At 48.8% G+C, this 15055-nt stretch overlaps 1 protein-coding gene across 16 annotated transcripts in view; it reads left to right on the top strand.

Annotated features, from left to right (window-relative positions):
• The window catches only part of FAM120B (family with sequence similarity 120B), a 94947-nt gene that overhangs the window by 68668 nt on the left and 11224 nt on the right, over positions 1–15055 (top strand). For 7 of the 16 annotated variants that reach the window (XM_053904242.1, XM_053904247.1, XM_053904244.1 and 4 more), the window contains 4 exons: positions 988–1194; positions 2522–2630; positions 4488–4580; positions 9402–9450. In XM_053904242.1, coding sequence (XP_053760217.1) covers positions 988–1194; positions 2522–2630; positions 4488–4580; positions 9402–9450 — 458 coding nt within the window. Of the gene's footprint in view, positions 1–987; positions 1195–2521; positions 2631–4487; positions 4581–9401; positions 9451–9983; positions 10274–15055 lie in introns of those variants that run through there. The other 9 variants (XM_053904251.1, XM_053904250.1, XR_008422801.1 and 6 more) reach the window with 8 other exon arrangements.

Raw genomic sequence — 15055 nt, 5'->3', positions numbered from 1 at the left:
CCCCTTCCCCACTCATGCTCTGTCTGTCTCTCTCTCTCTTTAAATTTAAATAAACTTGGGGCACCTGCATGGCTTAGTCTGTTAAGCATCCGACTTCGGCTCAGGTCATGATCTCGCAGTTCGTGGGTTCAAGCCCCGCGTCAGGCTCCGTGCTGACAGCTCAGAGCCTGGAGCCTGCTGCGGATTCTGTGTCTCCCTCTCTCTCTGCCCCTCCCCCACTCACGCTTTCTCTCTCTCTCTCAAAAATAAATAAAACAAAAAAAAATTTTAAATAGCCGCTGTCGAATTGGAGCAGCCTAGGTCAACCAGACACCTACAGATTTAGTGGAGCTAACCTTGACCAAACCATGTGGACATGTGCTTAGGTGTAAGTTCAGCTGTGTGCGTTCAGCACAAGCCAAGAATGCCAGAACCGTGAGCGGCGGCAAGCTCTCACCGAACACAAGAGCCCGCCTGTAGCACAGCCACAGCCAAGCACAGTGAGTGTGTGTGATGTCAGGGTAGATCTGGCAACGAAAAGAGAAATTTAGATTCGTATGACCTTAGTTTGTGAAAAGTTACTCACCAGCCCTGTGTGATAATACCTATAATTGGAACAACTGAGTGTGATTTTTTAAGAATGCAGTGAACTCATCAGTGTCTCAAATGATACTCTCTTGGCTTCTCTTCCTTTGCCTTCGCTTTTAAAGAAACTCAGAGGCGAGTGAGTACCCCTGAAGGAGACGACCTTGCAGGGTTTCCTGGTGAACCGCAGCTCTGACACGTGAAGGAGCCGTTCCGAGTCGTAGCCCGGTGGGCGACGTACGCACAGGCCCGGGCAGATGCCTGAGGTGTGCACAGCGGGTGTGCGAGTGAGCACGCACACTCACGGGTGCCGCTCCCTGTCACGTCCCCCTGAGCAGCAGAGTGAGCGCACGGCGCTGAGGGGCAGCGTCCGCTTCCCCACACGCGTGACCCCTTCTTTACGTTCTCCGTGTGCCCCCACAGCTTGACTACATCGACGCCCGAGCCGTGCAGCTTGGCTCCCTGCTGGTCCGCGGCCTTACCACTTTGGTCTTGGTCAACAGCGCGTGCGGCTTTCCCTGGAGGATGAGCGACTTCATGCCCTGGAACGTGTTTGACGGGAAGCTCTTCCATCAGAAGTACCTGCAGTCGGAGAAGGGGTGCACCGTGGAGGCTCTGGTGGAACAAAACGTGAGTCCGTGCTGCTTTCCCATTCAGAAATAACGAACAGGCTTGGTCAGGTCTCAGAGGCGTCATCAGGCTCAGAGTCCTCGGCCAGACGTCCGTTCTGTCTGTCCCAGCGGCCACCTCAGTGAGGAAGGCACACACGCGTCCCAGAAACGTCCCACTGGAGGGGGCTCGCATTCCCACCTGGGATCTTACACCGTTAGCACAGATGCCGCTTACCTTGTGCAAACCACTGCTCTTCCGACCCAGAAAGCCAGAAGCGCGGGATGGGAGGCCTGAGGCCTCAGGGCCAGCGTACATCCTCGCCTCCCCTGAAATACCACCGGGGGCTCGAGTCCCCCAGACTCCCGCTGAGGGAGAGTGCGGAGCACCCGGTCCAGCACAGCCCGTTTTCAAGTGCTTTCTCTCCTTCGCCCTTTTTGAGTGAAGAAGAAAGGTTTGTCCAGAGGTGACCAACCCGATGTGTACTACCTGAAAATGTTCCCCGAAGGCTGTGGTTTAGTCAGGGACATGGGCTGCTGTCCTGCTCCATGAGTGCAAGTGCTCCGTGGTTCCTGGGAGGTCTCCACACGAGGCCCCTGCCAGGCTCACGTGCAGTGTGCATGGATAGCCGCAAGGGTGCGTGAGAGTGCGGGGTCCCAGGAGGACTCCCCAGCTGTGAGGATGACGAACGCTGAGCTTCGCATCAGATAGGAAACGTTTGGAGAGGTGCTCCCACCTCCGTCCCTCACGCGAACAAAACCAGGGCACCCTAGGGGTTCAGGGGTTCAGGACTGAGAAGCAGTCTGGAAATGTTATGTGCAGCAGCGTTGGGGGAGCAGGGAAGGGCATTGCTCAGATCTGACTTGTCACCGTGTGTGGAACCGATGTAGGAGCAGAGCAGAGCCGACTGCAGCCACCACCCGTGAGCCCCCAGTCGTGGCCCCATGTCTGATGTGGTCGCACACCAGGTGATCGCACTTGTGGTTTAAAACGAGTCGGGGCAGATGGGGCCGCGTGTCAGCAGTAAATGAGGCAGCACGGAGGGGTGAGTCTGCCCGAGAGCGGTCACCGGTCAGATGACGGGCCCAGGTTTGTTAGGGAGGACCACCCTGTGGCGGCCCAGATTCACCACAGAGCTCGGAGACCTTTTGGCAGTGACTATCGAACCCGTGAGACCAGAGGGTGTAGCGCTCCCTCAGGAGAGTGTCGGTTTTCTGAGAAGCTCTCGTTAAGTTCCAGCCTTGAAGGGAGTGCTCGCCCAGTGTTCTCGGAGACCGTGGTCACTGTTGTTGTTTCCAGAGGGCGCGCACGGGCCTGACGCTGCTCACGCTGTCTGCTCTGTCCGCAGAGGTCCCGGCTGACCAAGTTCCACGCGCTGAAGTCGGTCGTGTGCAAGGCCTGCGTGAGGGAGAACCGGCGCATCGTCAGCAGGCAGCACTGGCACTCCCCCCAGCCAGGTGGGCACCGGGCCAGGCCGCGCCGTGCAGCCTGCCACCCGCTGGCTGCTGAGATCGGGAGAAAGCGCACGCTTAACGCCACAGGGTGCCACCCAGCCTTTTAAATCCTGGTCCCTTGAGGAAAGGCATCTCAGATGCGTTCTGCATATCCCGTGACCGAGAGCTCCACTGTGGGCCCGTACTCTCCCCTCTCCTCTCCACGGCTCCCTGCAGCCAGACGCTGCTTGCGTGGCATTTGCCTGACCAAAGTTGTTTCTCCTCCCGGTAAAAGTATGTTAGGAACGTTTAGCATATAAAGAAAACAGATTTTAAAAAGGAAGCGTAAATAATGTGTGTTCCGTCCCCTAAAGATAGCAGATGTTGGCAGATGATTTTTTGCAGTATTTTTCTGTGCTTCTACCTCACTGTGATGATCTTCTGTGTGGCTGTGTGTCCTCTGTGTGTCCAGACCCCTCGCACCCGGCTCGCCGCTGTGCCTGGTGGGAGAGCTCTGAAGTGGCTTCCGTTTTATGTACGTGATTTTCTCCAAACAAAGCAGCAGAGCGTACAAATTGTGGAACGAAATGCAATCGAATTTTAGATAAATCTTGCCAGCTTGTCTTCTAAAAGCTTTTTATCACTTTATACCTTCACCAGCAGTGATGAAGAGTTTGTTTCGTGGCCCCTTGTCAGCATTGGCCAGGTGTTGGTTTTTTTTAACTAACTTCATAGATTAAACAGTGTATCTCACTGACTGGATGATTCTTTATCACTGAAGTTGATGTCTTCTAGATTAACTGCTCGATGAGTTTTTATTACTTCACGTCCTCCGTCGGTGAGGGTCTGTGCTGTACCTCTAGCAGCCCCATTGCTTTCTTTGGTGGAATCTGAGAACTCACCCCTGTTCCGACCCAGCAGACTGTCTTCAGGGCCTCTGCTTGGTGTCTGCCTTGCTGGTCTCACTCTGAGAGGCTTTATGTTGTGAGGTCCGTAAGCCCCTGTTGGGCGCTGTGTGTGGGACCCGCGGCCCACAGGAGAGCCTGGGGGGTAGGAGCGGGGCCTCCAGCAAGTGAGGAGGGCACTTCCTCCCCCGAGTCCCAAGAGCGACAGACTCCTGCCTTGTCCTGTCCTTTTGTCTCCGTTTGGCCTCCTCCTGCCAACTGTGGATAGGCAGGATTTGACCCCAAAGCAAGAGCTTGTTCCTTGCAAGATACACGTGTGGCATTCTGCCTCTGTCGCCTGTGCCCGAACCGGTCTGCGTCCTGTCCTGCACGCACAGTGCGTGGGTTCTCGAGCGGTGGCCGGAGGCTGCAGATGGCAGAATGCAGGCCGCTTGAAGTTGGCAGGAGACTCTGAGTCAGACTTTCTCACGAAGAAGGTGTCAGAGCTTAGGAATTTATGAGAGGAAACTCCAGGGCAGTTGAGTGTGTGGAGGACTGGGAGGGGCACGCACACCTTGGTCTGGTTCTCGGGGTCCCGGGCCCCCTGCTTACCCAGAACCCAAGTGCTGGGGGTCCAGAAGCTGTGCTGGCAGCCTGCAGAGCTCAGCCCCCAGGCCTGGGAGGCAGGGGCCCTGCTTGGTTGGAGCCCTGACAAAGCGTCCCTGCTCTGCCTCGGCACCCGCCGGTCTGCTCGTCTGTCCCCTGCACGGGGTCTCCCGGGGAACGTGTTTAAATGTGGACGTCCAACTCCCACCCCCCTCGGCCCAGCTGTGGCCCCTCAGTCTGCATTTCTCACGGGCTCTCCCTGTGATTTAAGGGTACCAGAAGTTCGGGAACTACAGACCTGGTGCCACCCTGCTGCCCTCGTAGACAAAATGTGTCATTTGGGGTTAGGCATGTGGTGGCCTCCTAACGTGCTGATCACGTGTCCCTACAGGCAGGTGGGGGAGGCAGGGATCCGGCTCCCACAGGACGAGCTCCGGGTACAGCCGGGCAGGCCAAGGACAGCACTGGAGGGATCAGGGTCCAGGTAAGAGGCCGGCGGCCGTGGGCTGCTCGCGATGGTGCTGTTTCAGCATCGTGCTTCTGCTGAAGGCTGGCCACCCGACGTCTGTTTGGGCGTCGGTTGGTGTTTCCAGGTAAACAGGTCATTATACTGATGATGTCTGATTTCATTGCTGAGTGAAGTAGAGACCAGTAGTTTCCAAGCTCGGCACTAGTCGGTCTCTGCTCCTTGCCACTTTGTTTCTTCTCTGTGAATTCGTTCATCTGTTTGAGACCCAATTTTTTTATAAGTTAGTCAAAGAAAGGTTCTTATAAAGGTTTCATGCACAGGGATCCTTCTGATGAAAAAATAGCACAGAAAGTAGCATTTTACCAGTAGCAGCATTTTGATATTTTCTGTGATCTGGCTTGTATACAGAAGAGCCTTTTGGGTGATCTAGGAAATAAAATGAATCCTTTACTTCTTGGGTGTGTAATACAGATGTCTGATTTTGTGCGTAAAACTGAATTTAATATGTAGTAGTTTACGTTTTAAATACAAAGAAAACCTCATCAGTATTTAAACTCAAAATTCCTTACAGTTTTGAAAACCTCACTGTACAGACTCTTATATTAGCTAAGGTTTACAATTTTATCCTTGCAAATACAAACATGCCTTTAATTTAATTTAGTTTTTTGCAAACTCAAAAATGTGTAGAGATTTCACAGATTACTCACATTGTCCCCCTAGAGCACAGCCAGTCCGTGTCATTAAGCAAAGCCGCCTTTCTCGGTTTGTCTATGTGGGCGTCCACGGTGTCTGCTCACTTGGGATGTTGCTGAGGGGAATGCGAGCCTCTCGTTCTGGCAGAAACATCAAGGGTCTGCTGTACAGTTCAGCGCTGACCGGAGTTCATGGCGACTGGGTTTGAAATGCCCACCCCTGGGGACAGAGGGCAGCTCTGTCAGATTCGTAGCTGTTTCACGTGGCCCTTTTAGCTGGCGAGCCTGCAGAGTCCACCTGGCCAGTCCTGCTGCCCACCGTCGCCTGCAGCTTCTGGACGGTCGGCCAAATGCGTGTAGCAGTGTCCCGCCCTGCCCCCGCCTCGTCCAGCGTAGGCACACGGTGCCTCCACCTAAACCACCTGAGGGTTGGTGCCGGTGCAGCATGACTGGGATTAAGGCAAATTCCTTCTTTCCGTTGTTTCAAGTATATTTGAGATCGCTTTTAATTTAGAAGGTAGTGCAGTTGATTGAGCTGAACCACAAAGAGAGAACCCAGAAGACGAAGGAGGGTTTGTAAACTTACCTAAAGTCAGACTCTGACACCCGGAGCTGTGGGCTCGCGTCTGCGAAGGTGGCACTCCAGGTGCCCTCTGGTTGGACCCGTTGTGTGTGCACGACGTCAGCGCTTACTCAGCCTGTCGAGCTGAGCTGCCCTAAGGGTGCATACATGCAGCAGGTGGCCCCCCCAGCCTGGAGGCTCCACAGTGTGTGGCCTTGCCCCGTCGGGCTGTCTGCCTCTGCTTGGGGCTCCTAACTCGTTAAGAACGACACGTCTTCCAGCAGCCAGGCAGAGCCGGACAAATGCACATGGAGTGTGCATCTCCCCCGTCTTCACTGGGGTCCGAGGAAACCCCTCTGAGAGGTGGTGTTTAAGCAGAGACCCCGTGAGAGGGAGCAGCCACCAGACGCCTACGGGAGGGGTGTGCGCAGAAGGCGGGGCCCTCGGGACCCTGTGTGGCTGGAAGGGGAGCAGGAGGCAGGCAGCAGAGGAGCTGACCTTTCAGAGCCTCACGACACTGGTCAGAGCCCTGCAAGTTCACTTCAGATGAGAGGCTCCATGTGTCCATTCTGGAGAGATGTTCCCTTAGTCACCAGACCACCACCCACAGATCTCAGAGCCTGTGGACCATCAGTACAAAGCTGGTGACGAACCTCTTCTGTAATCCTAGCAGCGCGTGACCTGTAGGCCCCCATACTGTGTTTGAAATACATGTGTGATGGGCTTGGAGCGGAGAGCGGGTCCAGCCCTGTCCGTCTGCGTATCCCATCCCACGTATGTTTAAGTAGCAGGACCCTGGGTCCCTGTCACCCTTAAAGCTACGGTGCTGTCAAGCTCGCAAGGCCCTGGCCCCTCCAGGTGAGGATCAGAGCGCACCCACCGAGCTCAGGCAAGCAGAATGAGGGCAGGCGTGCTGCACGCCTTCTAGGCAGCCCGGCGTGACGGGGTGTACGTGGTCCTCCCCGCGTTCCTCTGAGCAGATGACAGAGGCTCCCCGGCAGCCCCTCTCCCCGACATCACTGCTCCCCACGTATGGCCTGGTATGGGAAATGGAAACCTTCCTCTTAATCCCCTTTGGCTTAGGCTTGTCTCCTTTTCTTCCTGCTGGTGTCGCAAGTCAGGAAAGATGAGATAGTACGAAGTCAGGGAGAGGAGGGCTGCAAGGGAAGCCCGGGCACGGTAGAGGGGAGGAGGTGACGAGTTCTGCGGGGAGGTGAGCACAGTCACCTGGGCTGGGACAGACGACCACCACGGACGCATTTCCGCTTCCAGGCCGCCCGCTCACGTGCTACATGCCCTCAGTCACGGCCTGGCAGCCTTGGCGTCCTCCTGGCCCTGAGCCCTGCGGTTCTGCCGGGGAGTAGCGACACTCGAGTGACGATGGTGGCGCCACTCTCGGACGTGCCATCGAGGACGTGCCTCACCTTGCCCCAAGCCTGGTGCCCTTGAATTCGAGCTTTTCGGAAAAAGAGAAAGCTCTGCAGGATTTCTCAGTAATTCATCTCTTCGTTCCCCGAGGAGGCCTGCTGCAGTGGGTTCTCACGGGCAAGCGCAGCCTCAGATCCTGGACTCAGCACTCGCCCGTGGACTTGGCCCTAGCAGGTCGCAGGGCCTCTAGGTCTGCCTGCCGTGAAGGCCACGCAGAAAGGGCTTCTCGCTTCGGGTGTGATTCCCCCACCCACGGGACCAGCCTGGATTTCCGGGAACATTGGGAACTCTCGGGGATGTTTGTCAGGCTGCGTGCTAGACCACGGAGAATCAAGGAAACCCTGATGGCCTCAACGGCCCAAGCCTGCAGCTGCTTCAGAAGCGCCCTGGTTTGAACCCAGTCCCTCCTCAGGGGACGCGACCGCGGTGGTAACATAAGAGTCCGGGAGTGGCGGTGCCTGAGGGATTGGGGCTGAAAAACGTGCCCGGGAGACCTCGGTCAAAGGCAAACGAGGTGGCTTGCGTTAGGGTCAGATGTCAGGATTTGGGGACGGGGATGCGGGCCTCCAGAGCACAGTCCCTGGCCGTGGACGCAGCAGCACGTGCAGATTTGCCAAGCGAGACATCGTGTGTCAGCTGCACTCAAATTAAAAGCAAAAAGAATTTGGGCGTGGGGGCGTGAGGAATTGAAAGGCTCCTGCAGGACAGTGGTTAAGCACGGACACCGTTTCATTTGCATTTTGCCTCACGTGGAAAAATGTTCACAAAAATTTTGTTGGTGGTACCAGTAGGTTTTCTAATTTCAGATGTGTCTACATAAAATACACGTTCACACGCGTATGTCACGCCTTTTATTTGTTCGGACCGGAGCATTGTTTGAGGTCACGTCATCCCCTTGTTCAGCTTTAGTTGCTGTAAAAGAATTACATCGTCTTTACTTGGCCCCCACACATTTTGCTGGGTTTTATCTACCCTTGAACTCCTATTTTAGCGTTTTTTAGAGGTATCTAAGTAGTCTAAGTAGAAAGTTGTCAGTACTGCCTGGACAGAGTTAATGGGAAAAATTCTTTGTTTTAGTGAAAAACTAAAAACGCCTCGGAATGAACATATTGAGTTACTGAGACAGTTGGGAAGTTTCCGAGGCCGGTGCCTGCCTGGCCCGATGGAGGAGCGGGGAGCCTGCCCACTCTGCCGGGCAGGGAGACTCAGACACAGAGCTGCAGGGCCCTTCAGCGGCACCGGCCTCCCTGTGAAGCATTTGCTTCCAGACCTGTGAAGTGCAGTGGGGAACATCAAAGCCGCTAAAGTGAGAACATTTGAACATCTTCCTTTCTGTTGGTGAGAAATGTGTTAAATTCCACAGTCAGTAGCAAAGCACATTTGCCTGTGATTTCTTGAGCTTCTCACTTATCGGTGGTAAGGTGGTAATTCTGTAGGAGGCCTGGACTGTTGTAAAACCACCTCTGGTCATCTGTGATAACAAGGTGGGGCCTGGAAACCTCATTCTGGCCTTGCTGTGACCTTCTCCTGCCACCCAGCCCTCTGCCAGAGCCCCTGCCAGCCTCACACTCGTGGGAGGGACAAAGGCCGCCCTCAGTGGGAGAGGCATGGGCGTCATCAGTCAAGCAGAAGCATGGAAAGCTTTGTAGGAAAAGTGTCATTTTCTGAATGTGAGAACAACCACCTTTTTCGATGGCAGGCTGGCTGTCTTCTGGTTCTCGCCTGCCACTCCCTGTATAGCGGGGGACAAAAAGTGGCCGGCTGCACTGGGAAGGGAACCTCCGCACTCAGCTGTAGGGCCACACGTTGCTTTTTCCGTCCTTGGCAAAGTGTCCTCCGTGAGCCATCTGCTTACGAAGTTCCTTTCCCAATATCATTGGCAGCAGAGACCGTCTAGATTCAGCGCAGGTGGTTGGACACTGCTCCGTCTAACAGCAGAACCGCCTCTTAATTAATTGCTTCCTACTCTAATGGAAAGTGTGTGCAACAAACTTTTAATCACAGTGGCAACATCAGAGAAGAGAGTAATAAGTTATGTCCTCCAAGTACAACTCAGCATGTTTTTATGCATACTTAGAAATGTGCGGTTTTCGCGGTTTGAATTTAGAGAAACGTAATTAACTTCGTTTTGGTTTGCATGTCTGTTTGGTGCAGGAAATAGACAGTATGAGCCTGACCATTGGAGAAGATACTCCTCTTCCGGGTAAGTGCACCTCTTACGGCCTCAGATAAATCCATCTTATGAAAGATGGAAGTCAAGCATCTGCCTTTGTAACCTAAATCTTTCATATCAGTTGCTAAACTTTAAAATAATTTAGACGTTAAATTCTGACGTGGGGCTAAGTGAACACGGTTTTCAGATAGATGAGTTTGCTTCTAGAAAGAGTGTGGACAGAAAGAGACCCCGAGTCTGGACTTAGAGTCCTGGGGATACGCCCTTCTTGAAAGTGAGGCGCTCAGAACAGCATAACAGTTGTGTCCTTGGGGAGAAACAGTCTGTGAGGTCTAGACCTAGCTTTTCATGAAAAGGAAAAACATCCTTTTCAGTGACTTCTCCCTTGTATCATACAAAAAAGCTCTCTGTTGACTTATTTTCAGAGGTTGTGCCTGAGTCCGTGGCCCCAAACAGCTGTTAACAACCATAAGTTCTTCATCTGTGTCTGTGGGGAATGGTTGTTTTTTCTTTTCTTTAATGAGTTGGAATCTTACTGTGTCTTGCTTTTTTTAACTTAACAGCAGATTGTAACGATTGGAGACATGATGCCCTGTGGTTGTAGAATATTCCAAGAATTGCTTTCTAATTATAAATACAGAGAAAGAAGTCACAACCTCCTTCTCGCCTTCCTGGCGGGAGACCCTGCTCTGCATGGAGGGCCCAGCCCTGCCTGGGAAGCATAACAGTGTGTGGCCCGCGGGTCTGTTCCGGTAGTGTCGTCCTTTCCATTTGACTTTTGCCGGGCCCCAGCTCAGAGTTCTGACAGCAGTTGTGTGGGGCAGGCCTGGGTCCATCAGACAGGAGGCCTCGGGGGGTGTGGGAGGAGGCAGTGGTTGAGTATCAGCAGCCTACTTTATGACGCCATTAATGAATGGTTCACTTGTTGCTCTGGTCTGAACATTGAAGGGGTTTTGTTTTTAAAAAACCATCCTAGAGGGGCGCCTGGGTGGTTCGGTCGGTTAAGCATCCGACTTCGGCTCAGGTCGTGATCTCACGGTCCGTGAGTTCGAGCCCCGCATCGGGCTCTGTGCTGACCGCTCAGAGCCTGGAGCCTGTTTCAGATTCTGTGTCTCCCTCTCTCTCTGCCCCTCCCCTGTTCATGCTCTGTCTCTCTCTGTCTCAAAAATAAATAAACGTTAAAAAAAATTAAAAAAAAGAAAACCATCCTAGACACATCCAAGTTTCATGGGAGAATTTTCAGGTAATTCAAGAATTGAAATTGTAAGGCTAAAATTGTACTGAGCTCAACCCCTGGGGTATTGACGATGGAAAGAAATCTAGATTAGAGGTTAGGAGACAAAGGCCGTCCTGCACCACACGCAGTGGCTCTGGAGGTTCCCAGAAACTCTCAGAAATGTGTGTGCGTGTTGCCCAGAGGACACGTCCAGCGCTGCTGTCTGGAAAAACCAAAGAAGCCCTGAGCATAGTCACAGTCTGGTCTGTATATTGCGCTGGATGAATTCCCCCAACAGCTCAAGTATGCAGAGCTCCTGGCTTTGTCTTGCCTGAAAATCCCAGCTAGCATTTACCAAAACAGGGATACAGTCTCCAGATATTTTTATGTTTGAAGCGTCCTCACCACTTCCTGCAATTCCTTATGAAGGACATTTCCATATCTAATTACTTTTCATGCAAGGCTTGTAGGACGTACAACCTAATTTCCCATCTTTACAAATAAATTTTTTTCATTCTACTTCTGGTGTTTCCTATCTAAGTATTAATATTCTTTCATTTCTGCTCATTGGAGACCACTGCTGCTTCTAGAAGTTTCACTTCTTTGCTGCTATTTTTATAACTTTGAGATAAATTCTCATCCCTTAGACTAAAAGAGTAGACTTCCATGGAAATCATTTCCCCCTTTTATAATATCTGAATTCTAACTTGACAATAAAATATTTGAGGTCAGTTAGCAAGCTTAAGCCATTGAGTTTGTATAATCTTTCTTGGGTTTGAAAAGCCAGTACAGTAAGTTTCTGTGATCTTGTTATTGTTCCGTAGGTTAATTACCTCTGCAGCCTAGTCTTTTGACGAAATGTCCATATATCAATTTAAAAGTGAAAATAAAACAATATATCACTCATAAGTAAATATAGTTTCAGGGATGCCTGGCCGGCTCGGTTGGGCATCCGACTTCAGCTCAGATCATGATCTCACGGTCAGTGAGATCAAGCCCCACATCGGGCTCTGTGCTAAGGGCTCAGAGCCTAGGGCCTGCTTCCGATTCTGTGTCTCCCTCTCTCTCTGTTCCTCCCCCACTTGTGCTCTGTCTCTCAAAAATGAATAAACGTTAAAAAAGTTTTTTTAATAATACAATAAATATATTTCACATTTCTTTCATTATTTGGGCATTTCACCATCCAATATGTTGGGATCTTGGTGAAGGAAAGGATGTTGCATTTTGTCAAATGCTATTTCTATATCAATTGAGATGATCATATAATTTTTTTATTCTTCATTTCTCAATGTGGTGTATCATGTTGATTGTTCTGCATATGTTGAACATTTCTTGCGTCCAAGGGATAAATATCACTGATCAAGGTATATGATCCTTTAAATATGCTGTTGAATTTGGTTTGCTGGTATTTTGTTGAGGATTTCTGCATCCTTGTTTATCAGGGCTATTGGCCTATAGTTTTCTTATAGTGTCCTTGTCTGGTTTTGATATCAGGGTATCATGGCTTTGTAAAATGAGTTTGGAAGTTTTCCTTCTCTTTCAGTTTTTTGGAAGAGTTTGAGAAAAATTGGCGTTAATTCTTCTTTCAGTGTTTGGTAGAATTCACCAGGAAAGCCTGGCCCTGGACTTTCCTTTGTTGGGAGCTTTTTAATTACTGATTCAGTCTCCTTTCTCATTGATTCGTCTGTTCAGATTATCTGTCTGATCATGATTCAGTCTTCATAGGTTGTATGTTTCTAGGAATTCATTTGTTTCTTCCAGGTTGTCTAGCTGTTGGCATATAATTGTTCATAGTAGTCACATCTGTAGTATCGGTTGTCATTTCTCCTTGAGTGATCTTTTTCTCTTGTCAGTCTAGCTAAAGGTTTGTCACTTTTGTTTATCTTTTCAAAAAACCAATTTAGTTTTATTTATCTTTTTCATTGTCTTTCTTGTCCCATTTATTATTTTTCTTTTAATCTTTGTTCTTTCTGCTGTCTTTGGGCTTAGTATTTTTTTTTTCTAGTTTCTTGAGGTCTAAAGTTAGGTTGTTGAATTGAGGTGTTTCTTTTTCTAATGTAGTAGGCATTTATTACTATAAATATCCCTCTCAGAACTGCTTTTGTTGCATCCTATTAGTTTTGTTTCCCATTAGTTTTTGTATGTTGGATTTCTGTTTTTGTTTGTCTCAAGATACCTTTTGATTTCTTCTTGACCTACCTGTTGGTTGTTCAAGAATGTGTTGTTTAATTTCCACAGATCTGTGAATTTTCCAGTTTCCTCCTCTTATTGGTTTCTAGTTTCACACCATTGTGATCAGAAAATATACTTAATATAATTTCGATCTTGTTAAGTTTTTAAGACTTGTTTCATGGCCTAATCTATGATCTGTCCTGAGGAATATTCTGTGTGTGCTTGAGAATAGTGTGTATTCTTCTGTTTTGTAGATGTCTGTCAGGGTCATCTGGTCTAAAGTGTCGTTCAAGTTCAGTGTTTCTTTATTGATTTGCTGTTTAGGTGACATACTCACTGTTGAAAGTGGGATATTAGAGTCCCCTCCTGTTATTATATTGCTATCTATTTTTCCCTTCAGTTGTGTTAATATTTTCTTCATATGTTTGCAAAATGTATCATCCTTTCATGGTAAAAGCTCTCAACAAAGTAGGTATAGAAGGAATGTACCTCAGCTTAGTAAAGGCCAACCAACCCATAGCTAGCATCATATTCAATGTGACATCTTTCTCTAAGATCAGGAATAAGAGCAGGATGTCCACTCTCACCACTTCTCTGCAGCATAGCACTAAAAATTCTAACCAGAGCAATTAGGCAAGAAAAAGAAATAAAGGAAGTAAGATCTGTTTGATGATCGCATATGTAGAACACCCTAAAGACTTCATCCAAAAACTGTTAGAACTTTGAATGAATCCAGTAAAGTTGCAGGACACAAGATCAATACAACATTTCTATATGCTAACAATAGATTATTCAAAAGGGAAATTAAGAAAATCTAATTACGGTGGCATCAAAAAGAATGAAATACTTAGAAATAAATTTAACCAAGGAGGTGAAAGAGCTGTATAATATGAAGTACAAAACACTGATGAAAAAAATTGAAGACACAAATAAATGCAAAGATATCTTGGGTTCATGGATCAGAAGAATTAATATTGTTAAAATGTCTACACTACCCAAAACAATCCACAGGTTCAGTGTAATCCCTATTAAAATTTCAGTGGCAATTTCCCAAAAATAAAACAAATAATCCTAAAATTTGTATGGAACCACAAAATACCCCAAATACCTAAAGCAATCTTGAGAAAGAATAACCAAGCTAGAGGTGTCACATTTCTTGATGTCAAACTATATTACAAAGCCAAACTAATAAAAATAGTGTGGTATTTACATAAAAATAGGCTCAGAGCTCAATGGAACAGAATAGAGAGCCTCATATGTATGGTCAACTAATCTTCAAAGTGGCTCTGAGAACACACAATGGAAAAAGGACAGTGTCTTTTTTTTTTTTTTTTAATTTTTTTTTCAACGTTTTTTATTTATTTTTGGGACAGAGAGAGACAGACCATGAACGGGGGAGGGGCAGAGAGAGAGGGAGACACAGAATCGGAAACAGGCTCCAGGCTCCGAGCCATCAGCCCAGAGCCTGACGCGGGGCTCGAACTCACGGACCGCGAGATCGTGACCTGGCTGAAGTCGGACGCTTAACCGACTGCGCCATCCAGGCGCCCCAAGGACAGTGTCTTTAATAACTTATATTAGGAAAACTGAATATCCACATGTGTAAGAATGAAATTAGAGCCTTAACTTACATAAAAATGGGTTAAAGACTTAAACATAAGATCTAAAATTGGAAAACTCCCGGAAGAAAATATAGGGAATAACCTCCTTGACATTGGTCTTGTAAATATTTTGGATATGACACCAGAGCACAGACAACAAAAGCAAAAATAAACAAGTGGTACTGCATCAAACTAAAAAGCTCCTGCACAGCAAAGGAAACATTGTGATCAAAGTGAAGAGGCGACCTATAGAATGGGAGAAAATATTTGTGAACCATATATCTGATAAGAGGTTAACATCTAAATATATAAAGAACTATTATAATTCAATAGTAAAAACAAAACAAAAAACAACCCCCCCCCAAAAAAAAAAACCCAGATAACCCAATTGAAAAAGGGGCAAAGGAAATGAATAGACATTTCTCCAAAGAAGACATACAGGTGGCCAACAGGTACATGAAAAGATGCTCAACATTTCTAATCATGAGGGAAATGAAAATCAAAACCACAGTGAGCTATTACCTCATACCTGTTAGAATGGCCATCATCAAAAAGACAAGAGACAAGTGTTGGTGAGGATGTGGAGAAAAAGAAACACTTGTGCACCATTGATGGAATGTCAAAAATTGATGCAGCCACTGCGGAA

The sequence above is a fragment of the Panthera pardus genome, unplaced genomic scaffold, assembly GCF_024362965.1.
Source record: "Panthera pardus isolate Hobbes unplaced genomic scaffold, ASM2436296v1 HiC_scaffold_17, whole genome shotgun sequence".
Taxonomy (NCBI): domain Eukaryota; kingdom Metazoa; phylum Chordata; class Mammalia; order Carnivora; family Felidae; genus Panthera; species Panthera pardus.
Note: the sequence above shows the minus strand (reverse complement) of the source record. Positions and strands in the feature narration are given on the sequence as shown.